At 42.3% G+C, this 27096-nt stretch overlaps 2 protein-coding genes across 8 annotated transcripts in view; one reads left to right on the top strand and one right to left on the bottom strand.

Moving 5' to 3' along the window:
• The window catches only part of LOC137432649 (F-box only protein 25), a 742106-nt gene that overhangs the window by 92145 nt on the left and 622865 nt on the right, over positions 1-27096 (top strand). The window lies entirely within an intron of this gene.
• LOC137432647 (transcription factor GATA-6-like) overlaps positions 1-27096 on the bottom strand; it is a 48619-nt gene that overhangs the window by 6718 nt on the left and 14805 nt on the right. For 4 of the 7 annotated variants that reach the window (XM_078783451.1, XM_078783454.1, XM_078783453.1 and 1 more), the window contains exons 6-8: positions 26583-26670; positions 21648-21769; positions 7935-7964 (exon numbers count right to left, since the gene is read on the bottom strand). In XM_078783451.1, coding sequence (XP_078639577.1) covers positions 7935-7964; positions 21648-21769; positions 26583-26670 — 240 coding nt within the window. Of the gene's footprint in view, positions 1-4245; positions 4339-7934; positions 7965-21647; positions 21770-26582; positions 26671-27096 lie in introns of all 7 variants that reach the window. The other 3 variants (XM_068124736.2, XM_078783452.1, XM_078783457.1) reach the window with 1 other exon arrangement.

Below are 27096 nucleotides of genomic sequence, written 5' to 3' on the forward strand. Positions count from 1 at the left end.
TTTGTCTTTCCCTCGCGGTCCCTATGTGCTGTTTTTGTCTTTCCCTCGCGGTCCCCATGTACTGTCTTTTTCTTTCCCTCGCGGTCCCTATGTACTGTCTTTGTCTTTCCCTCGCGGTCCCCATGTGCTGTTTTTGTCTTTCCCTCGCGGTCCCCATGTACTGTCTTTGTCTTTCCCTCGCGGTCCCCATGTGCTGTTTTTGTCTTTCCCTCGCGGTCCCCATGTACTGTCTTTGTCTTTCCCTCGCGGTCCCTATGTGCTGTCTTTGTCTTTCCCTCGCGGTCCCCATGTGCTGTTTTTGTCTTTCCCTCGCGGTCCCCATGTACTGTCTTTCCCTCGCGGTCCCCATGTACTGTCTTTGTCTTTCCCTCGCGGTTGTCAGCTCTTTCACGAGCCTCGATTCAGTATAGAAAAAAAAAAGAAAAAAAAAAAGAGTCCTGGTTGTTCCAAACTTCTTCCATTTAAGAACTATGGAGGCCACTGTGCTCTTGGGAACCTTCAATGCTGCAGAATTTTTTTGTAGGCTTCCCCAAATCTGTGCCTCGACACATTCCTGTCTCTGAGCTCTGCAGACAGTTCCTTCGACCTCATGGCTTGGTTTTCGCTCTGATATGCATTGTCAGCTGTGAGACCTTATATAGACAGGTGTGTGCCCTTCCCAATCATGTTCAATCAATTGAATTTACCACAGGTGGACTCCAAACAAGGTGTAGAAACATCTCAAAGATGATCAAGCGAAATGGGAGGCACCTGAGCTAAATTTCAAGTGTCATAGCAAAGGGTATGAATACTTATGTAAATGTGATATTTCAGTTTTTTCTTTTTAATTAATTTGCAAAACTTTCTAAAATCCTGTTTCCTCTTTGTCATTATGGGGTATTGAGTGTAGATTGATGAGGGAAAAAATGAATTTAAACGATTTCAGCATAAGGCTGCAACGTAACAAAATGTGAAAAAAGTGAAGGGGTCTGAATACTTTCTGAATGCACTGTATATATGTATATATACATATCTGCCATCCACTGCAATGGTGGGGCAGGTCTAACCATACACATTAGTGGAAAAAGTGCATCATTTACACCTATGTGAAATATTAGAAATGAAAACAAACGTATCACATTTTTTGGTCATACCAATATTTAGTGATTTATTAATATGAAATCGACACGAGAATTTCAACACATGTGTGCAAGTCAGGCCTCCAGAGGCTCGATGAGAGGTATGGTTGAAACTCAGTTAACAACTTGGTATCTCATGTGACCACCATTTGCGTTGACACACACTTGGCAACAGCACCTCATTGAGGACACAGAATGGTTGAAGAAGGCTTGAGGGATGTTATTCCAAATCTTTACCAAGGCTTGCCACATTTGGGCCAACATCATCAACTGGTTTTGAAGATGGAGCAATTGTTGTTCCATTTCATCCCATGCATCTTCTATGGGAGAAAGATCGGGCAAAACAGCTAGCCAGAGAAGTGTGGGACTGTTCTGTTGTACAATGAAGTCAGTGACCACTCATGCATGCTACGTGAGTGCGTGCCTTATCCTGTTGAAGTATGATGTGAGGTCTATGAACCTGCAGGGGCAGGAGGACATGAAGGTGGAGAACTTCACCACAATACCGAACAACTTTCAAATTGCTACTAATGACCTCTAGCTAGGTTCTGTGGTGTGCGGTGATGCCTTCCATAGCATCACGCTTCCACCGACGAACAACGAACATGTGCCAGCATAACATTCCCCTCCCCATCGATAAACGTGACAACGGCCATCACCAGTGTAAGGATGGAACCTCGACTCATCTGTAAAGAGGATAGCAGCCCAATATTTTCCCCTGAATCTCAGACGTTATCTACACCAATCTAGGTGCGCATGTCGATGATGTGGCAACAAAATCAGACGTACTGCTGGTCGTCGTGGTCGGACGTCATGCTTGTGTAACCGATTTCTGAAAGTTCCGGCACTGATTGGGCGCAAGCCAGGGATTCTGCAAGCTGTCAAATTTGCTGTCTGGAACCAATTCCTAAGGAACACCAACCATATATGGTTATCCTGCCGACGTGACATCGCACATGGTCGCCCAGGACGTGGACGGTCTCTGATGTTGTCAGTTTGTTGATAACGTCGCCAGAGTGACTCGATGTTGTTTCCGATGCATGGCCGGGTTTACACTGGCTCCAATGGTGCCAGACTCACAATCAGAAGGGGCCCATAATGACCAAGATTTTGTTGTAAGGGAGAGCGGGTCACCTTGAACATAGGGACACCTTCAACCATAGGCTTCAATTCCCTTAGTATATCTCCCTTCACATAAATATCTCTATGTATAATAAATGAGAGTGTATTTATCACTGAATGAGCGACTACCACTTTAACAACGACAATTATCATCCAACCGACACCTCCATCACATTTTTGTGGGGTTGGTGGAGAACTCTTTTTGGCCCAGGTCTTTAACAAACTGACTGGCCAGGTCCAGCGTTCGAATGAAGATTATTTGAGTGGGATTTTAGAAATATTTTCCGGGTGTCAGCGATAACTCCCCTACTCTCTGCGGAGACATTGTGGGACGACATCAACATCCACCAAGATAGCTGGCAGACGGCACACCTGGCATAACATCAATCCAACATTAGTAGACAAGAGACAAATCAATACGGTATAATGGATTTGAGTCTACAATGTGGTCCATATGTATTGTGACCCAATGCAGGCAAATCATGTAGTCTCTTGTCACGGGTTCCATGCTTATGAGGTTGGTTTATATTGAGAACAAAAACATCAATACATAATATACAGGGCTGTCACTGCAATACATCAATGGAACAAAGAAAAAAGAACCCACAATACAATGTGGTAACAAAACGTATGGATCACTCTGTATGACGTCTCCAAATAGCTCACTGACAATGAGAAACACAAAATGAGATAAAATTTGCTTTTCAGCCAATCACGGAATCACCCGTTTGCTTCCATGCAAGCTGCATTCTCTGCCTAATGGTACACCTTTCAATCAAGTGTTAAAAGTGCAAAAATTAAGGAATCTTCGTACAGCGTAAATGTTCGTTTTTAAAAGTATACTTGTGTCACACTGTTAAGAAGGAATGCTACTATCGGAAACGGTAACGTTTAATTGAAACCTGGTGTATGTATCATCTACTCAATTATCTTTACTTTTAGGTTATTTCTTCGAAATTTCTTCTTCTTCGAAATAACCTCAGAGTGGGTTCCAGTGTCTGGCCACCATACGTATTCTGGCCAGCCATACGTATTCTGGCCAGCCATACATACATTCCAGTGCCAGCCATTAACATTTCACTAAAACATCTCACAAACTACCCTGTCAATATGGACCAAATTTGGTATGATGCAAGAGAACAGCAAGGTCTCATAGGGTGGTGATCCCCATCCAGATGCACCCCTATAAAAGGGTCAAGGGGGGCAGGAGGTGGTTTGCCCCAAATATTTATATTTCGTTCAAAAAATATATTTCATTCAAAAATCGTCTTCTCAGAAACCACCAGACAATTCCAGAACAAACTCACCACGAGTCATTAGGACCATTTCCTAACTTTAATTTGTGATCCTCATGGTCAAAACTTCCCCGGAAAAGGGGCCATGTGCCCCCTCCCCAAATCCCTAATTTTCACTGAAACATCTTCTCAACTACCTGAGCGATATGGACCAAATTTGGTAAAATGCATCAGGACAGGAAGGTCTCATGGATTTGTGCTCCACATCCAGATCCACCCCTATGAGAGGCTGAAAAGAGGGGTTTTCATCTCAAATTCAGTTCATTCATTTTTTTTAAATCTCAGAAACCATGGGGAAATGACCATCAGTCCCCCACGGGGCTCCTTTTGCCTTTGGCCTCGACTCCACCACCAGTTATTTAGCTGACCTCAGCCTACAGTAGCTTTACAATCTTCCTGAATCATGCACCTGTTACTATAAAAAATAAAAGAAGCAAAAGGTTTGAAGAATTTTGTCAAACCGAAATTAAACTTTACATAATAGTCATATTCTTATTGAAGAAAACCATTTACAGTATACCCTCATATATTCATGAATAACACCATTAATATAATTTGTTGGAAAGTTAATGAAAATCAAAGCCATTAATGGCTGCCATCTTAGCTGTGCCATCAATTCCACAGCAAAAACCACAAGCTCTATTTGCTCCTCGCATCAGAAAAGCCACACGCTCTACCGCCACCGTGTGGTTACATTGTGAGAAAAGTACCTGCTGAGTTGAGGTGTGCTCCGAACCTGACTCCTCGATCTTCATACCAGGTATGACCAATGGAAGCGAGCTACTTAGAGCCGATAGGGGCACCTGCACAGATATTCATTCAAAAACCTAAATACCGGCAATTTTGTATTCCTTAATTTTATGTACCATCTGCTGTCCATCATTGCAGGACGTTCTATCAACACCAGTAAAAATCTAATTTGATAAGTTATGATGACTGCTTTAAAATATAAAACAAATAGTAAAGTTGAGTAGTTTGTTTGTGAGAGTATTGGGGGGCTACTGTTTAAAAGGCGGAGGGAAAGCAGAGCCTTCTTTAAGGAAAGATAGTCCATATTATTTTAGCCAATTGTTTTCACTATTTAAGCTGAAGGTGTTGCTTATTCACACATATATTATTTGTAGAGAACCTTGCCAGAATAAATTGAAGAAGCAGAATTGCTTGTTTTACCCACAATCCATTGCAGCTATGAGTATAAAAAAGTAAGGCTCTTATTACCTCGGTTCTTATTTTATGTGAAAGAAGCAAAATATACATAATTTGCATGGTATCTACCCGATTACACATTGTTGAGCAATTTGATGCATGGACTTTGTGGACAATGAGTGCGATGGCCTTCATTTGCTCATTGGATAAGATAAATATGGAAATTCGTCAGTCAGATGTGAGTGCTAGAAAAAGAGGCCTAACAATGACACCGTTCAATAAGCAGTTCTGAACCAAGTCGATAATGATCATTGACCAAGGCTGGCTGACATTGCTAAAGGAGTGCGCAACAAGCCAAAGCATATAGCATGCTATTCATAAGATTTTGCCTACAATGGGTGAGTGGCTCGAAGGAAACTTTTTTCTGGCAGGTGTCACTGTGAAACAATTAAACAATTGGGTTGAGCATGTGAAGAGCAATTGTTTGTTGTTTTAGCAGTTCATTTTGTTCTAATTTTTTTTTTTTTAAAGTTCAGATTCCATATGATTCTCCACAAGTGGATGCACATTATCGAAGCGTTACAGGAACCTTAAATACATTATGAATATTGGCTTCAGAACTTGGAACCTGAACAAGATGGAACCAAAAATGGGACAACTTGTTCAGCCAGAGCGATTTACACATCCAATTCCCACTAGGATGTGACAACCCTGAAGAAAGGCCTTCCATGGTGGAGGTAAAATCTGGATGAGACTACAATCCAAACATTATAGGGGTGAGTTTCCTGATGTCAGTGGAATAGAAATAATTTTTGTTGGCTCTAACAGAAAAACTTTTAAGAGAAAAACTTTTTGACTCTGCTTTGTATTTTTCCATGCTACTTACTGTACTGCAAGATTGAGGAATTAATTAATGCCTGTTATGTTATTGAAAATATAATATTGTATATTTCCTGCATATAATAAGTTTCATCCCAAATAATGTAATATATACAATGAATACGAGTTCCCTTACAAGAAACCCCAACTCAGGAGGAGGCCATTAGGCCCATCAATCCTGCACTATTATTGCCAACCTATGGTTGTTTGTCTGTGCTATATGGTTTTCTTGAATGATGATCATCAAGCAAGGAAGCAGCATGTACCAAGTCTTTCATATGACTCAACCAGGGTCAGGTTCATTGCACATTTCCAAATTACAAGTTTTAGATGCCAACTTTCGAACCCCGCCTTTGAAGGTTCGGTTATCTAAAAAATAAATGTGCAAAAATGGAATAATATCCACACCTTCCTCAACCCACTCACACAAACTTTTCTCTCCCTCCCCTCTCCATCATATCATATTAATCTCCTTTCTCCTCTCTTCTCACTACTTTCCAACCCACGAGACGTTTGTTCGCCGAACCCTCATTCCCAACCCTCCTGTAGTTCTGAAAATCCATCATGACCAAAATGTCTGGAACCTCAAAGTGGAAAACACAAAAGCGCAACCAAATGAAGGGTTGTTTTTTTCGTCAAAAAGGAAGAAGGGCTCAGAAAGTTAGTTTCAGCCAGAGCGGCTTTTGTCGCAAACTAACATGGGCCACACGTGTTCAGACTATGGAAGACTAGTCTTTATAAAGACTAGTCGTATATCATCTGGTCTGCATTTGTGTAAAATTAAGGATGATTAATTTTGGGTTGGACAGCAGAAAAAATAAATGAACATGAAGTGAGAGGGGAAGGAAATCAGACAGGGAAATAGATTTGAGTATCTCGGGGGAACAGTGATCGGGGGTGGTAAGTCGGAGGCAGAGGTGTGGAAGAGGATTCCGGTGGGTTGTGAATGCATGGAAGAGGGTGGAGGGATTAATGGCAGACAGACCTAGAATGGCAGAGAGCATACCTCCACCAAGCTAAACAGTTTACATTTTGCATCATACTGATAGACCGGATCTGCATCCGGATCTACACCAAAATCTAATCAATTTGTCCTTGTCACACACCCAACCTGTCCACCAGGATTCTCCGAATCTAGCCATAACTTTGATATATCGTACTATGTATCGTTTTTGGCCCTGTCACTCAATGGTGAAGAATCACTTTAAAATTCTCGAAGCCAGATCCGGATCTTCACCAAAATCAAATCAATTCGCCCTTGTCACACTCCCAAACTCTGCACCAAGTTTCATCCTAATCTGTCCATAACGTTTTGAGATATCCTGCTCACAGACAAATAGACAGGGGTGAAAACATAATTTCCAACCACCTTCGGTTGCAGAGTTAAAGATGTCAAAGAAGTTGAAAGGGAAAAGCTTTGGTGACTTGTGTGATGCCAGCCTACCTTTACGGTTATTAAATGGTGGCACTGGCAGAGAGACAACAGAGTTTACAGGTCTGCAAGAACAACTGGGTCAGGAGGATTGTGGGAGTGAAGAGGGTGGATAGGAGGAGGCTAGATGAACTGAATGAGGAGATTGGTGTGAAGATGAGCTTGACGGGGAGATTGTTGAAATGCCAGATGAGATGGACACTTGGTGTGGATGGAGGAAGAGAGAACGGATAGGTTGAGGAGGCAAAGTAGGAGGAAAAGAGGTAAAACGTTGTTGAGATGGGAAGGTTGTGTGAGGAGTTATATCAGTAAGGTGGGGTGGTTGGAGAGTGGAGAGAGTTGGCTGAGGACAGGGGTAAGTGGAGGAGTATCATGGTCGAGGCACGGCAAAAGCTTGGGACCATTGGACCCTTATAAAGGGAAAATAAGGAGAAGAAGAATTGTCTCTACCAAAATCTTGATAGTATGCTAAGTGCCGCAGGTAAGAAGATGAAGCAGTTTCGGCTGTGATCCCCTTCTTCGAAGCAAGAGCTGGTTGCTTGCTTTGAAGAAAGGCTCATGGCATAACATTATTCAGATATTAAATATCCAGAGCGACACACACTTGCAATTGCCCACCAGAAAAATTTGATTACCTAAGTCTTGTGGTTCTAGAGGGTGTTAATCCACGAAAAACGTCACCCTATATTTCAAACGTTCAAATATCTAAGCATTTGTTGAACTTTTCCAAAAAGTAAAAACACCACGAGTCGATTGCGTATTTGCGTTCTCCACCCTGCGGATCTTGCAATCATGATCATGCACTGGAACTGAAAATATAGTTCAATGGTGCGGTACTCTTGATAAACATTTTACATGACACAAATTACTGTAGTTCATATGTATTCATAACTCTTGGATATTGCAACAATGAAATGTCTGGGCGATGACATTTGGACATACCCAAGGAGAAGACGTGTCTTTCTGTTGTATCTGTAAAGGAAAGGAAAAAAAAAAAGCGTGAGCAACATTTTCGTCCACCAACTAATGCTGGCAGATGGAATGCAAAGTTTAACGTCTGTCCGAGGGACGGCATACACACTAATGTGTCATCCTGCCTGTGTTCATATCAGGACTCTCATACTCAGACAAGAAGCTGTGGCCTCTTCCGTGTATTCCATGCAGTGGTAGCTCTAGACATACAGCATATGGCACTGTATTCATTCTTGCAGCAAATGTGTTCCAAACTCCAAAATCCCTTGCTGCTATCAAATAAACCTTCTCAGCACTATACAACAACCATGGTATTTTGCAGTGTATCTGGAATACACAGAATTGGCTGTAGCCAGCTCCCTGGAGAGCACAGTGTCGTTATATGAGCGCTATCAAATATGTCTGGAAAAATAGGTCAAGAGCTGTGGAAAAATTGACATCTAAATTGCGAGAAGAGCAACAAAATCCACCCCACATTTGGCCAAATCTAGATCAGCCTGTCATAGATATCACTTATTCAATGCCATCTTGGAATGAAGCCCTGTATGATTCAAAGAACAAACTACCAGATGTAATATTGTAAATATTCCAATAGATTGTGTTCATATCACAGATTGTCAAAATTTAAGCAATCAGGGCTGTTCATTTTATTATAGTGGGGCACTACACATTCATTATATTTTAGTGGAGAACTATACATATGTATCAAGACCCAATCATGTCTCTCACCTCTTATTGGAGGGAATAACCAGTCAGCTTTCACCAAATCAATTACCCCACGTGGTTAGGATTTCCTAACATTGATGCAACTTTCTTTATCTGAGGATAATGACTGTACCTGAGTTGCTGTGTTGTCATGAGTTACACCAATCATAATACAAACAATTATTTTGCACAAATGTATTTGTTTTATACGTGATATTACATTTTATAAATAATTTAAGTTGAAAAAAAACGGTTTTTGGTTTTTTTTCAAAAGATAAATATCTTTTTTCCCCAAATTTTCAAAAACAATACCCTTATGACATACACACGGGAGAGATAGGTGCATACCAGAAGTTTAGTACGATTTCACAAAAGTTTGAGGGAGTAGTTCAGTGACAAGACAGACAATATACATATATATATTTATTTATATATATATTTTTCACCCCTGTCTATATATATATATATATATATATATATATATATATATATATATATATATATATATATATATATACAGACTTGGCATTTAATATGGATATTTTTTGTGGGGGTGAACTTACTTTTCAAGATGGCTTAGAACCAAAAGTTCATTGGAATTATGTTGAAATTATTCTAGATTTTGTTAATGTGACCTTTAAAAGAAACAAAAAACACATTTGACATTTCGAAGCAAATAAATTGATCCTTGAAAGTGATGTAAACTGATATTGAACTCAATTCACGGACAGTACTGTGTTAAACTTCTGTACATTTTCCAGAAGTATCTCTTTATTTTGCACATTAGCCAATTTTTTTTTCAACAAAAACAAAAGCTAAATTATGACTGGGATTACGGACAGTAAAATTACAGTTCAGTACTTCGTGTAACCCCCACGAGCATTCAGGAGAGCACGTACACTTCGAGGCATGCTGTTCACGAGATTTGCCAAGGGTTGGACAGGAATCGCTTGCCATGCAGTGACAATAGTCTGCTGCAATTCACGCACAGAGGTAGGCTGCTGGTCCAAGTTGTCGATTTGACGTGTTAATTATGCCCACAAGTTCTCTATCGGATTCATATCCGGGGACATGGCAGGCCACTCCATTTGCTCTACACCATGGTCAGCAAGAAAGTGTTGGATCATGCGAGCACGATGAGGCCGTGCATTGTCATCTTGGAAGACAAAGTTTCCTCGAAAGGCTGCACGAGCAAATGGAAGCAATGTTTCTTCCAGAATGACCCTGTACTTGAACTGGTTCAGGTTTCCATTCAGAACAAACAGGTCAGCTTTGCCCCCTGCATGAAAAGCAGCCCAAACGGTCACCCCACCACCTCCAGCTTGGACTCTTGGCACTATACAATCTTCGTTGTGGGCTTCATGCACTTGTCTGCGCACTCGGGCGCGGCCATCTTGACGATAGACCAGAAATCTAGACTCGTCACTGAAGGTTACGTGATTCCAGTTTCCTGGCTGCCATTGACGGTGCTCTCTGGCCCACTGCAAACGGCGCTGGCTGTGTTGTCTGGTCAGGCGTGGCTTTCTCAGGGGACGCCTGGCACGATAGCCTGCTTGAACCAGTCGTTGGTTGACTAGCCTTCTGGATACAGGCACATTTGTCAGTTGCTGCCACTCTGCCCTAAGATGATTAGCTGACTTGGTACAGCCATTGCAGACTAACCGGTGCAGCTGGCGATAATCTCTCCTTGTGGTTCTGCATGGACGTCCTGGCCTCGGTATGGGAGTAGGGACACTCCTCTGAGCATTTCGTTTCAGGATCTTTGACACCTGACCTTGAGTGATGCCATACTGCCGAGCAATAGCACGCTGTTTCATGCCAGAATTTCGTAAAGCCACCAATCCATGACAAACAGCATTGTCAAGTTGACGGACCATCTCCAGAGGAAGCGGCAATAACTTTTGTAGATGTGCAGCAGTTGTTTTCCACTAATACAGAACGCAACAACCCTTATATACCCGATTGTGGAGCCAATCGTCAAATGTACCTGTCCTTACATTTTGTCATGCCACCTGTGATATAATCCTGTTATTGACTTCTTGCTGCGAAAGACAATCAGTGACATGGTTCTTTCAACAAAGACATCACCGAAGCATAAAAGAAACTCACCAGATTGATATACTGAGTTCAGAAAGAAAACCCAAGTCAAGAAAAATATATATATTCCATATTAAATGCCAAGTCTGTATATATATATATATATATATATATATATATATATATATATATATATATATATATATATAAATATATAAATATATATATATATATATATATATATATATATATATATATATATATATATATATACATACACATATATAGATAGATATAGTGCGTATCAAAAAAAAGGTAATCCGAATTCAAGGGGTTAATATGCAAAGGTTATTTAATTTGACAATTTACATGTGGTTTCCCAATTATGAGGAGATCTTCAGCTTGCCATTGATGCCTTTCATGCATCATTGCTGTCACACATGACCGAGTACATGTTCATTGAAAATGACAAGTTCAAATCGCATTTTTACAAGTTTGGCTAATCGGTGCAAGACAGTTTTAAATAGACGCATTACTTGTCGACTGCCAAGTTGATTATGTAAAATTGTTAAGCTGTTTAAGATGGGTATTTAAGATGGGCCGACAGTGTGTGGGTTTAGAGACAGTCTGAGTCATTGAAAAGATGGTTCAACTTACGACTGAACAGTGGACCTTCGTGGTTACAAACTTTCACAAAACTGGAAGTTTGCAGCGAACTCGTGATGCGTTCAGGGAACGTTTCCAAGAACGGGAGCCTCCAGCAGCCAAAACTATCTGGGCGAATGTAAGAAAATACCAAGAGCATGGCACGAGCCTCAACCGCAACAAGGAGAATTCTGGTAGGAGGCGCACTGGGCGATCGGAAATGAACATTGCAGCAGTAAGGCAGCAAGTTTTGGAGCATCCTAGGGATACCAGCGCAAGACGAAATGGGACGGGATTGTCTTCGGCAACATTCAACCGAATCACAAGACTGGACCTCCACCAACATCGATATCGGATTCACATCTGGCATCAACTTACGCCAGGGGATTTTGCCAGGGGGCTGGTGCTTGCCAGATGGTTGACAGCATGTTGCGAAGCAGATGTCGATTTCCTGCGGTATCTCTATCGGTGACTAAGCTGCTTTCGCCATGGAGGGCAAGGTCAATACCCATAATGTTCTTGAATATGCACCGACAGGACAACCCCCGGAATTTACTTTTGACACCAACATGAATCGACAAAAGTGGACTGTTTGGTTGGGACTTTGTGGAAGTGGCCAGGTGATCGGACCATTTTTCTTTCAAAGGAATGCCAATGGTAACAGGTATCTGCAGATGATCAATGATGAAGTTTTACCACAGCTGGAGGAGAACTTCAGGCGAAGGTTTCGTGGTGTCTTCAGGTATCTCTGGTGGGCCCAAGACGGCGCCCCAGCACATCGTCTTATCGCTGTCCGAGATCGACTGAGGGAACTCTTTGGAGACCGAGTCATCGCCCTCAACCATGCAGTGGAATGGCCGCCAAGATCACCTGACCTCACACCATGTGATTATTTCATTTGGGGACATTTAAAGAACAAGGTGTTCGTAACTCCTCCCCATGATCTTGACGAATTGCAGTGCTGTATTCGACATGAGGTGGATGCTTTGCGCAATGACCCGGCTATGATGTGATCAGCAGTTCAGGGCATGCTCTGCCACTGTGAGCTATGTGGTGAAAGGGGAGGTGGACATGGTGAAGGTGTGGGTGCATAAAGGCCAATCATTCCTGAGAAAAGTTCACATCTGACGTTCATTTTGCACCAATTATCCTGACTTGCATCGATTAGCCAAACTTGTAAAAATGCGATTTGAACTTCTCATTTTCAATGAACATGTACTCGGTCATGTGTGACAGCAATGATGCATGGAATGATCAATGGAAAGCTGCGGATCTCCTCTTAATTAGTAAACCACATGTAAATTGTCAAAATAAATAACCTTTGCATATCAACCCCTTGAATTCGGATTACCTTTTTTTTGATACGTACTATACATATATACTGTATATATATATATATATATATATATATATATATATATATATATATATATATATATATATATATATACATATATATATATATATATATATATATATATATATATATTGTTGTGGTTTTTAGAACCCTCCACTTTGTAAATATCTGTAACATTCCCTTATAAATAATCCCCTGTAAATATTCCCATTTTTGGTGTGAAGGTCAAAGGTCGCACCCTAGTTAAGCCATGTACAACACGTAGGACACCATAGGATCTTCTTTAGTTATTTCATTAGTATGTGTTTCAGGTAAGGATCTGTTTCCAATAGTTGAATCTGCGTTGTATTAATCAAATAACCTAGCCCCCTTCTCAAATTCCCATCCTATTCATTTTGCGGCTTTACCCTCTCCAAATTGTATGGCGCGCCTTTGCCAGCAGCATTCGCTGCCTTTGAGCTAAAGCTCGCCCCAAGCCGCCATTGCCAGCAGCGTTCGCTGCCTTTGAGCTGAAGCTGGCCCCAAGCCGCCATAAGCCACGTGGCAGAGTGGGAGAAAGAGGGAGGAGCGGCCAGGAACCTAGGCGTGGCCCCATCAACGCGTCACGAGGGGAGGTACCAATGAACCCTCGCGGCCAATCCGGGCCGAGGTGTGTTCACCGGTAGCGCGGAGCGAAACAGACGTGGCTTGATACGCGAGGCTTGTGATAAAAGCGGGAGCGCAAAGCCCTTTTATGCAGATGCGGGGGAGAGAGCAGATGATCAAGAGAGGAGAGAATATCGGCAGATGATCGGCGAACTTGAGCGAACAGAGCAGAGGCGGCGAATGATAAGAACCTTGCGCGGAGGATCGCTTGGGACGATCATCTGATACGAACTGCCGTGGTTTTGAGAGCGTTCGGCACGCTATACGCACGGAGATTCCAGCCCCTCGCATATGTAAGGTCCGGTTGTGCGCCAACGAGACGCGGAGCTGCCGGCCGTTCTTCACCCGCGGACCCGGAGCCTGGACGGATCCCATCGCCTGGAACCATCTGCCTGGGCCTTCCTCCCCTACCAGCTACCATTCTGTGTGAGTCTGTCTGTTTGTCCTGGGGTCGTGATAAGTTAAGACTGTTTAGATAAGCTTGCCCTATGTCCTTTTATTTCCCTCTTTTGTATATTCGTGCCTTTCGTTTCCTCTTTTAGATAGTGAATAAACCATATTTGTTCTTCCTTGACCCTTCTTATTCTTTGGCTTCCTCTCGTCCGATCGTCTTTGTATTTTCCCCATTGAATATCAGTGGCACGATATAGGAACCGCTATAATCAGGTTTAGTCCTTTTGTTAACGGCTCGGATCGTGGATTGCTAAACCGCTCGGCAATTACCATCACATCCGAGGTTCGAGCAGGGACTCATCTCCCTACTTTGCGGAGAGATTGGTGAAGGTATTTGGGAAACCTTTGACCAATCACCCTGGACAATCTCATCCCGCAAAGGAGCGGGATAGTTCCAGGACTGGAGACGGCCAGCTTAACAAGACAAGGGGATTAACCCCCCCTTGCTAACGGGAGTGCCGTACTCTGAGATCCACAACAATTGGTGTCGGGGAGTGGGATTGAAGCCCGAACCAAATTTTTAATCCATCAAAAAAAAATTTGGCCAAAATTACAAGCGGCCGAAATTTTATTATTTAACAACCAAATTTATATCGTGCCATGGATGATCAAGGTGGTCGGATGCCAGTGGGGGAGATAGAGGAAGAGTTAGAGACAACCTAGGACCCCAGGGAACAATTGGGGGGTAATGGAAGAGGTCGTTGAAGAAGGTGTGGTAGCGGGGGTTGCAGGCGCACAAGATGGCGGCACCTCGCATGAGGTTACAGGAGCACAAAATGGCACCTCACACATGGCGGCGAGGGCCACGCCCGCTGCGCAAATGGGGGTGGGCGACTGGCAAGCCCTCATGGAACAATTTATGATGCAAATACAGGCGTCCATAAAACTGGAGGGGGACAGAGCCATGCGGGAGAGAAATGAGATGGGAAGCCAAATTGGTGAATTAAGAAATGAGATGGGAAGCCAAATTGCTGAATTAAGAAATGATATGGGAAGCCAAATTGGGGGGCTAGAAGGCAAATTAGGGGGCAAATTGGAGGACGTGAATGGCCAAGCCCGAGAAATTAATGAGGGGCTAGCGAGGGACAAAGCCCGGTATGAAGCAAGGGAGTGTGAAAGGGAGGTTAACCGCAGGTCGGGCGGGAAGAACGCATTTGTACGCAGCGAGGTAACGCGACTCGAGGAGCGCGGGTTGATCGAGGCAGAGCAGAGCGCGGTTAACATGACCGGGATAGAAATCGCGACCCGGGGTATGGGGAAGCCAGCGACCGCCGAAGTAGAGAATTTTATTTTATTAGAACAGGCGGCTGTCGAGGAAAAAGCAATTAAAAACAAAGAAATAGTCGAAATTGGAATTGGGGAGACGCCCGACTTAGAAAAGCACTCGCAGAGGGGAGAAATGGAATATGTGCAAAGTCCGTGCTTGCATCATGATGCCGTGCTTGTTAATCCTTATAAAGATTTGCAGGTGGTGGTGGAACGATGAAGAAGAAGCGCCCAGGTGAGTCGGGCTGTATATTGTACGGGGAGATTTTGCAGGAGAATGTTTGGCGCGAGAGAGTTTCTCGCGCGCTTGGGATCGAGACGGCACCCGGGCCTTTGTGGAGGGTCACTTGTGAGTGGTGTGAGAGAAAATGGTGCGCGTGTGAGGAAAAGGTGCGTGTAGGTGAACGGCGCACGTGTGCGAATGGTGTCGAGGCTCGAGAGTGATACCGAGTGCGAGCGAGAATGCACGTCGGAGTGTATGTGTGATGAGAGTGACATGAAGAGTGAGATGGATGGAGAGAGTGTGCGAGGACGCACACCTGAGTTGGTTGTAGCGCGTGTGCGGGAGGGCACATTGGAGCGCGTGAGTGGGTATGTGCAGGTGTGCTTTGTCTTCCTTCCACACTGTACCTGTACCTTAGTTGCTGTGTTGTCATGATTTACACCAATCATAATACAAACAAATATTTTGCACAAATGTATTTGTAGTGTTTGTGATATTACATTTTTATTAGCAATTTAGGTTGAAGATTTAGGTTGAAAAAATATATAAAATTCAAAAAAGAACCCCTCAGCACATACATACCGGAGGGGTAGATGCAGACTGGAAGTTTGGGACGATTACACCTCACCACCACAAAATTAAAAACACCTCACAGCCATGAAACACAACATTTAAAACACTCACCACAACGAAATTAAAAACACTTAGCCACGAAACACAAAATTAAAAACACCACCACCACGAAATTAAAAACACTTCACAGCCACGAAACACAAAATTAAAAACACCACCACCACGAAATTAAAAACACCTCACCACCACGAAATTAAAAACACCTCACAGCCACGAAACACGAAATTAAAAACACGTCACCACCACGAAATTAATAATACTTCACAGCCACGAAACACAAAATTAAAAACACCTCAAAGCCACGAAATTAAAAACACCTCTCAGCCATGAAACACTTAATTAAAAACACCTCACAGCCCAGAAGCACGTAATTAAAAACACCTCTCAGCCACGAAACACTTAATTAAAAACACCTCTCAGCCATGAAACACGTAATTAAAAACCTCACAGCCACGAAACACGAAATTAAAAACACCTCACAGCCACGAAACACAAAATTAAAAACACCTCACAGCCACGAAACACGTAATTAAAAACACCTCAGCCACAAAACACGAAATTAAAAACACCTCACAGTCACAAAATTAAAAACACCTCAGCCACAAAACACAAAATTAAAAACACCTCACAGCCACGAAACACGAAATTAAAAACACCTCACAGCCACGAAACACAAAATTAAAAACACCTCAGCCACAAAACACAAAATTAAAAACACCTCACAGTCACAAAATTAAAAACACCTCAGCCACAAAACACAAAATTAAAAACACCTCACAGCCACGAAACACAAAATTAAAAACACCTCAGCCACAAAACACGAAATTAAAAACACCTCACAGCCATGAAACACGTAATTAAAAACACCTCAGCCACAAAACACGAAATTAAAAACACCTCACAGTCACAAAATTAAAAACACCTCAGCCACAAAACACAAAATTAAAAACACCTCACAGCCACGAAACACAAAATTAAAAACACCTCAGCCACAAAACACAAAATTAAAAACACCTCACAGCCACGAAACACAAAATTAAAAACACCTCACAGCCACGAAACACGTAATTAAAAACACCTCAGCCACAAAACACGAAATTAAAAACACCTCACAGTCACAAAATTAAAAACACCTTACAGCCACGAAACACGAAATTAAAAACACCTCACAGCCACGAAACACGTAATTAAAAACACCTCAGCCACAAAACACGAAATTAAAAACACCTCACAGTCACAAAATTAAAAACACCTCAGCCACAAAACACAAAATTAAAAACACCTCACAGCCACGAAACACAAAATTAAAAACACCTCAGCCACGAAACACAAAATTAAAAACACCTCAGCCACAAAACGCAAAATTAAAAACACCTCACAGCCACGAAACACAAAATTAAAAACACCTCAGCCACGAAACACAAAATTAAAAACACCTCACAGCCACGAAACACGTAATTAAAAACACCTCAGCCACAAAACACGAAATTAAAAACACCTCACAGTCACAAAATTAAAAACACCTTACAGCCACGAAACACGAAATTAAAAACACCTCACAGCCACGAAACACGTAATTAAAAACACCTCAGCCACAAAACACGAAATTAAAAACACCTCACAGTCACAAAATTAAAAACACCTCAGCCACAAAACACAAAATTAAAAACACCTCACAGCCACGAAACACGAAATTAAAAACACCTCACAGCCACGAAACACAAAATTAAAAACACCTCAGCCACAAAACACAAAATTAAAAACACCTCACAGCCACGAAACACGTAATTAAAAACACCTCACAGTCACAAAATTAAAAACACCTTACAGCCACGAAACACGAAATTAAAAACACCTCACAGCCACGAAACACGAAATTAAAAACACCTCACAGCCACGAAATTAAAAACACCTCACCACCACGAAATTGAAAACACCTCACCACCACAAAATTGAAAACACCTCACAGCCATATAACACGTAATAAAAACACCTCACACCCACAAAATTAAAAACAGCTCAGCCACGAAACACGAAATTAAAAAGATCTCTCAGCCACGAAACACAAAATTAAAAACATCTCACCACCACGAAATTAAAAACACCTCACCACCACGAAATTGAAAACACATCACAGCCACGAAACAAGAAATTAAAAACATCTCACAGCCACGAAATTAAAAACACCTCACAGCCACGAAACACGAAATTAAAAACACCTCATACCCACGAAATTAAAAACACCTCACAGCCACGAAACACGAAATTAAAAACACCTCATACCCACGAAATTAAAAACACCTCACAGCCATGAAACACGTAATTAAAAACACCAATAAGCCACGAAACACGTAATTAAAAACACATCATAGCCACGAAACACGTAATTGAAAACACATCACAGCCACGAAACACGAAATTAAAAACACCTCACAGCCACAAAACACGTAATTAAAAACACATCATAGCCACGAAACACGTATTTAAAAACACATCATAGCCAGGAAACACGTAATTAAAAACACATCACAGCCACGAAACACGAAATTAAAAACACCTCACAGCCACGAAATTAAAAACACCTCACAGCCACGAAACACGAAATTAAAAACACCTCACAGCCACGAAATTAAAAACACCTCACAGCCACGAAACACGTAATTAAAAACACATCACAGCCACGAAACACGTAATTAAAAACACCTCACAGCCACGAAACACGTAATTAAAAACACATCATAGCCACGAAACACGTATTTAAAAACACATCATAGCCAGGAAACATGTAATTAAAAACACATCACAGCCACGAAACACGAAATTAAAAACACCTCACAGCCACGAAATTAAAAACACCTCACAGCCACGAAACACGTAATTAAAAACACATCACAGCCACGAAAGACAAAATTAAAAACACCTCACAGCCACGAAACACGTAATTAAAAACACATCACAGCCACGAAACACGAAATTAAAAACACCTCACAGCCACGAAATTAAAAACACCTCACAGCCACGAAACACGTAATTAAAAACACATCACAGCCACGAAAGACAAAATTAAAAACACCTCACAGCCACGAAACACGTAATTAAAAACACATCACAGCCACGAAACACGAAATTAAAAACACCTCACAGCCACGAAACACGTAATTAAAAACACATCACAGCCACGAAACACGAAATTAAAAACACCTCACAGCCACGAAACACGAAATTAAAAACACCTCACAGCCACGAAACACGTAATTAAAAACACATCACAGCCACGAAACACGAAATTAAAAACACCTCACAGCCACGAAATTAAAAACACCTCACAGCCACGAAACACGTAATTAAAAACACATCACAGCCACGAAAGACAAAATTAAAAACACCTCACAGCCACGAAACACGTAATTAAAAACACATCACAGCCACGAAACACGAAATTAAAAACACCTCACAGCCACGAAATTAAAAACACCTCACAGCCACGAAACACGTAATTAAAAACACATCACAGCCACGAAACACGTAATTAAAAACACATCACAGCCACGAAACACGTAATTAAAAACACCTCACAGCCACGAAACACGTAATTAAAAACACATCACAGCCACGAAACACGTAATTAAAAACACCTCACAGCCACGAAACACGTAATTAAAAACACATCACAGCCATGAAACACGTAATTAAAAACACATCACAGCCACGAAACACGTAATTAAAAACACATCACAGCCACGAAACACGTAATTAAAAACACCTCACAGCCACGAAACACGTAATTAAAAACACATCACAGCCACGAAAGACAAAATTAAAAACACCTCACAGCCATGAAACACGTAATTAAAAACACATCACAGCCACGAAACACGAAATTAAAAACACCTCACAGCCACGAAATTAAAAACACCTCACAGCCACGAAACACGTAATTAAAAACACATCACAGCCACGAAACACGTAATTAAAAACACCTCACAGCCACGAAACACGTAATTAAAAACATCACAGCCACGAGACACAAAATTAAAAACACCTCACAGCCACGAAATTAAAAACACCTAACCACCACAGCATTTAAAAACACCTCAGCCCCACATAATTCAAAATACCTCACCACCACGTGATTCAAAACCACCACCACGTTATTAAAAACACTTCACAACCACAGAAACAAAAGTTTCAGGGAGTAGTTCAGTGACAACAGACACTGCCCAGATGTGTAGATGTATAGATAAATGACTGTACCTGAGTTGCTGTTTTCCCATGGTTTACACCAATCATAATTCAAACAATCATAATGCACAAATGTATTTGTAATATACGTGATATTACTTTTTATAAACAATTGAAGTTGAAAACTTAAATTGAAAATTTTTTCCCAAAAAAATTCGGGAAACAAAAATACAAAATACCCTTAGGACATACACACGGGAGAGATAGGTGCATACCAGAAGTTTGCTACGATTTCACAAAAGTTTGAGGGAGGTGTTCAGTGACAACACAGGACAGACTGCACAAATATATATATATATATACACATCACAGACGAAGGTGATGGCAAGTGGTAAAGCATGTGGTGAGGTGGAAAGAACTGGGAAGTGGCCCTGTGCTGTGTGCAGGAAGGGTGTCGGAGTGAACTCCATTCAATGTACAATGTGCGCTGAGTGGGTTCATCAAAAATGTAGTGGTCTGAGAGGGTCATTAACCAGTGTGGCAGCTACATTCAAATGTAAGGTGTGCACAGAGGGAGCTGCAGATGGAGGAAATGTTGAGTTGGATCTTGGAGACGGCGTGAAGCTGGAAGGTGTGAAAACATTTTGCTTCCTCGGAGACATGCTGAATGGAGAAGGTGGATCAGACTCGGCAACGGTTGCTCGAGTGAGATGTGCATGGAAGAAGTTTCGGGAACTGAGTGGCATGCTGATGAGGAGGGGAGTGTCGCTGAAGCTGAAGGGAAGGTGTATGCTGCATGTGTGAGAAGTGTTATGATTTATGGGAGCAAGACATGGGTCATGAATGTAGAGCAGCAACGAAGGTTGGAAAGGGTGGAAATGCGAATGGTTCGGTGGATGTGCGGAGTATCGTTGAGCGAGAGGAAGACAAATGAGGAATTGTGAAAGATGATGGGAATAGAGCCTGTGATTAATGCTGTGAAGAGGAACAGGTTGAGATGGTTTGGTCATGTGTTGAGGAAGGATGAAAGTGACTGGTTGAGAAGAGTGATGGAAATGAATGTAGAAGGAAGTAGAGGACGGGGAAGACCGAGAAAGACTTGGCTAAAGATGGTGGAAGAAGAAATGCGGGCAAGGCGGTTAACCCGGAGAGATGCAGAAAATAGGGCAAGATGGAGAAGATTGTCATGGGGACCGCAAGGCTAACCCCTGCTCCAGCAGGAAAAATGGCCTTAAAATGCATGTTGTTGTTGTTGTATAGATATATATGTATTATATTCTAGTTTTGTATTCTTAATTAATTTTCTGAAATTTGTAGAATTTGTTTTTCACTTGAAAGTTGTGGGTTACGATGTGTAAATAAAGGTGGAAAAAGTCTTATTTAATGCATTTTAATTCCAGGCTATAAGGCAACAAATGGTGACAAATTTGAAAGAGGGTTTAGACTTTCTATAGGCACTGTATACATATATATGCATATACATATATATATATATGACAAATATAAATGACAAGTTTTCATCTACAGCATAACATACATGTGAAGGATGAAGATGCTGGGCTCCATAGGGTGATGGACTAAGTCTCATTTCCGATTTGATGCCGACAGTACTATCCTGGGCCTGTGCACTTGTGCTCGGTGACCCAGATGTAGACGAACCTAAGATAAATCAAACACACAAGATCAGTGGTTGTTATCCTGGAACGGCCCTCGTGCCCAGATTCTTTGAAGAAAGCATGCTCCAGGCAGCTTTCCGACTCTGAAAGGTTTAAATAACTCTTCACTTTGTTTAAAAACACTTTAGTGCAGCGGTAAAAAAAACCATGCTTTTGTCACGTAAATCCACACACGTTGCCACCCAAAGTAAGTGAAGCCGCCGCTGCTGGCCTCCCCATTGGAGATGACGCAACACATGAGTGGGTGCATGAATATGCACAAGACAAACGTGTGGAGTATGAATATGCATGAGTCAAAACATGGGTGAGGCATAAGTACTCATTTACATTCAAACTTGGTTGCTCCACAATCATTGCCTGGTTTTGTATATAAACCACTACTGCAATCGATTGAGCGAAGAGAATTACATGAATGTGAGGACTGGGGGAGCCACTTTTGCTCGGAACATTTGCAAGTTCATGAAATAAGTTGACTACACAATACATCATATACAGTCACTAAATTCATGGACCAGAGTATGGTTAAAGGATAGGGACACGGTGGAAACAACATGAGAATATGAAATTCACAATCAATAATTTCACTCTTCTCCCACTGGTATAAGCAATACAACCTCAGGTATGGGTCACAGGTAAATATGGGTTTTGCCATCCTTCATGGTGTGAATTCACATCTTTCGAACCCGACTCTCTGTGCTGGGAAATGTCTCAATCACGTGTCCATAGGGCCAGCAAATGCAGGTACAGAGTGGCCCACAGATGCAGTTGGAGAGAGCCTGCAAATGCAGGTGCAGAAGGGCCAGCAGACATATGGCACTTTTCCACCGCGGTACCGTACTGTACCGTGCTGTAACCAAAATCCGTTTTTTCGTTTTTCCATTGCCAAGCGAACCATACCGTACCTAAGTACCCGTGCTAAATTTGGTTCCTGCTCTGGATAGGTACCAAGCGAGCCGAACCCGGACCTATGGGTGGAGTTAGCAATATTGCAGACCGTTTTGGGCAGGGTTTTTTCGTCACTTCAGATAACTCCGCCTATTTTCACGGTTCTGTTGTGCGATGGAAAAACGACACAGGAATTACCGTACCGTACCGAACCGTACTTTACAGTGCCGTACCGTTCTGTGCAATGGAAAAGCGCCAATAGTCAGAAAGGGGCCTGCAGACACAGGTGATAAAGGGCCCACAGATGCAGGCAAAGAGGGAGCCGCAGATGCAGGCAACGAGGGGCCCGCAGATGCTGGCAGTGAGAGCTCGCACGTGGAACCGAACATGGGCCCACAGATGCAGGGACAGAGAGGCTAGAAGATGCAGGTGACAAGAGGCGTGCAGATGCAGGTGGCGAGAGGCCCGAATATGCAGGCGAAGAGTGGCCCACAAATGCAGGTGAAGCGGGGCCCCAGGTCCTTTGGAAAATAGTTTTACTATGAAGTCCATGTACTACTGTTTTAATGGCTGCTTTATTATCCAGGAGCTTACAAACACACTTTAAGCAGTTGTTTGCAACAGTCGATTTTGGGAAGCTTCACATAATCTCTGATGGGTAACCGACCCACCCAGTTGCTGTTGTCATTATTGATGAATCCGTCCTTCATGATCGTAAGAAAATGGTTGTCTTCTATGGAGCGACCTGGCATGTATGGATTCCTTGTTAGCTGATAGATATCACTGCCCACCCTGCCGTCATAAGCACTGTGGTCAAAGGATCTCCCGAAGAGCTGACCTGAAGGTACATGACTATCTGGTCGAATGACGTCCTTGACCGTGACACAATTAGGGCATGGCAAGTAGACTTATTGTCTTCCATTGTCGAGAATGTGGCTACGATAATCCTCCACTCGCTCAGGGCTATGAATGCCGTCCAGACATACATTGCAAATTATCACCCATCCAAGGTCCATATGCTGTGTCCACGGAGCACTAGGTGGTCCATTCCAAGATTCTGTTTACCTTAAGGAGCTGAGGAGCATCTGGTCCATTGAACAGGAAGATAGTCGCTTCTGGTCAGGTTTGGGAAACATTCCAGGGATATGACGTATATGTGTGAGTGGAGCATTGTGACCTCTCAGAGGAATTACAAGGAAGATAATTACACTCGGTTAGCTCTGGGAGTGGCAGGTGGATGATTCCATTGAAAGATTTGATGACTATATTCCTGACGTACCTACCACTGGCTGCCATAGTTCCAGAGCATGTTTTGAGTTAATAGGGGACTGGATTATTTGGCATATTGAAGTAGTCAGAGTTTGCTGTGGCCCAGAGACCGATTTGACTGGTTGTCTAACACAGCATAAGTTTTCAGACCATTTTCAGGATTACCACTGATGAATACCTTCACAAGACTCTGGATCCACTGCTACCACAAATGTCTGTACAACTGTTAATCACCAAGGGTCGCTTCTCGCCATGCTTTTGCATCCCATCTGATACTCTGTTGATGGCTGCGCAACTAGCATCATGAAGTGCTGAGCAATGATGGGTGCTGTCACACTAAGAACAATGTCATTTCAGTTGGCACTCCTCGGCTGAATGGTTAGTTGACAGGGTACATCTGGCACATATTTTCCATTGGTTAAGAAGGATGAGTCTGGATTGCAATGTTGTCACTGAGAGTGCTCTGCAATGCATCAGAGGATGCGTTGGTTCTGTGAGTAGGGCAGAATTGTTGCAAATCTTCCATTTGACGAGTGTGCAGATTTTCAGAAGACGACGCACCTGCAGCAGTTAGTTGTTCAACAATCTGGGGCAGAAATTCACCCGTGACATCGGTCTTGCTTACTCTGACCCTTGGACGAGTGTCACTACTGAAGGCAGACAATCTGTTCTTAGTGGGGAATGGAGCTTTCATCATAGTTGCTGAAGAACATAATTCGTCATTATATTCCGAGGAAATCATCAGTCTGATGTCATTTTGAATCTTCGCATTGTGTCGAATGAAGGATGGGAGCATGAAAATTGGTGGAAAGGTTACATTCTGGGTTTCTATATACTTGAAACGATCCAGGACGTCAGGTGGAAGCTTCGCTATGATTGGTTTGAGGAACAAAGATACATCCAAAGTTGCAAGTCCGGGAAGTGAACCATCATTCTTGGCAGCCTCTACTTCCTCTTTGGTGTCGGTAAACTTCTGCAGAGTTTTGCAGTCATGAGATCATGATGGCTAAACATTGATCATGTTCGACCCGACGGTTGTGTGTATGGCATGAGTTGGTGTCTGGTCAGTTGTGTACAATAAACTAGGAGCAGGCAATGTGTTATACTGAGCAGACATAACTTACCCGTTCGACACAATTTATGTCGATGAGTTCTCCATGGATGCTAGTGCTTCAGCATTGTTGGCTGGTGAAAGAGGGTCTGCCTGAAATGAAACTGTTTCAAGCGATGAACCTGGGTCAGCACGTATCCGGTTATCTTTTGGAATACCTTCAGTAATGTCTTCACATAGAATAGATGGCGGGAAGATGTGGCATTCCTGGATAACAACATTCCTACCTTCTCTGCAGGTGTAGGCAATCCAGCTGCCGAAATTTTGTCCAATTCACCCCCAACACAGTGTCAGACATCGCTTCCAAATGGGCCTGAGTTACAGCAGCTTCTCCCTCCCAGTTCAGCTGTTCGAGATGAATTTGTTGCCGCTCAAGATCACTCTGTTGCTGTGCAGCTATCAATCGTTGCCGCATCTGTTGAGTTATGCTGGACCAGAATCTTGCTCTGTTCTACCAATTTATGATCTCAGTTGGTTTTACTCCATCAAAGTCTAGACGTACAAACTTGATCTCAGCTCTTAAAAATTTTGATCTAATATGGACCATCCCTTCTGTGTGACAAAATCGTTTAGAAATAACAAAGAAGGTCTTATCTGTGCAATAAAACAGTGCAAGAAAACCAGATTGAAACAAAGTTGCTAAGCGACCCTCCAAAATGAACCATTTTCTTTTCAGGGATCTAAGAATAATGAAAGAGCTTGTATATAAATCACATAAAGGGCAAGGACATTGGGAGAGAGTGGACAAATCAGTATAGTATCTGGGACTTTGACCTTGGATCCCAGCAGATTAGTACTCCAAATAGGCCGATACTTGTATGACTTACAATAGTGGTCCAAATTGAAGTACCAGTTAACTTTCGGTCCACATTGGTTTTTTGTTGTACCACCGTTACCCTTATTGGAGACAAATTCGTTCAGTGATTAAGATAACATCAATTAACATCAATTTGATGACTGTGGACCCTTTGTACATTACTTTCCATTTGCATATGGAATATAAATATTTAAATGCAAGTTGTTTGATTCTCGACAAAGAATCACCTTTGAAGACCAAGCAGAGGTGCATGCCAAGCTCCGCCCCTTCTCCCCCACACCTCCCACCCAATGAGGAGTACACCCGACATAGGACAGTGGATTGGCCAAAATATCGTTACCTCATGATTTAACATCAATTTGACCCAGAATTGAAAGACTGATTGTGGCTTTGACCTTCAACTTGTGAAAATAATATGCTACAGCAAATTTCGGGGAAATTGACCCAGGAGTTTGGAAACTTATAAGGAACAAACACACAGGCTCGTGTGTTTCAATCGCGTTGAAGTTGTGCTGCGTTTAAGACACCTTGTTCTAATTTGTTCTGGTGTTATAGCGACTATTAGTCTACCATGTTGGGGGTGATCAAAGTGCTATAGAACAAAATAAAATAGTCAATTTATTGCAAACATTGAGCTTGCCTGCCCTTGCTTGCTGGGAAAAATGATGACCAATCTTCAATGGGCTCTCCTTTCATTTGTAAATTGTCCCATACCTGAGATGGACTTGCTTTTTCCCGTTCCCTTTGGCTTTCGTTTCCTTGTCTGAATTCCATCTTTTTTCATTGCCAGAGGTCTGGGAACCTGTACAGCACAGAGGTGGATTGTCAATATCAATGCCGTTCGAATCTGTAAGTCAAGATGTGGCAAAGCACTTTCAAAGAAATAAACTTTCAGGATCAACACTGTTCTCCGCATATACGCTGGCTTGTTCATTGTATTGACAATAAGACGCGTCCACAAGAGGGTGTTTCATAAATGCAATGTGACGAAGCATTCATAATCAAGGCCAAAGTGAGATCCGTGCCAGACTTTTAAGTCTTATCTCCACGCATGTGTTAGTGAAATGCCTGCACAGTGCCATTCGTGTTTTAACTCACCCGAGTCATGCAGGAACTAGGCAATGAATAAAAAAACCGCTTCGCAACACATGCCGGTTGAACATGCAAAGTTTGTGCTGTATGATCAAAAGGTACATAATCCTAACGTCATCATCCCTTTGTCTTCATA

This window comes from Myxine glutinosa, chromosome 8 (genome assembly GCF_964187855.1).
Source record: "Myxine glutinosa chromosome 8, kmMyxGlut1.1, whole genome shotgun sequence".
Lineage (NCBI taxonomy): Eukaryota > Metazoa > Chordata > Myxini > Myxiniformes > Myxinidae > Myxine > Myxine glutinosa.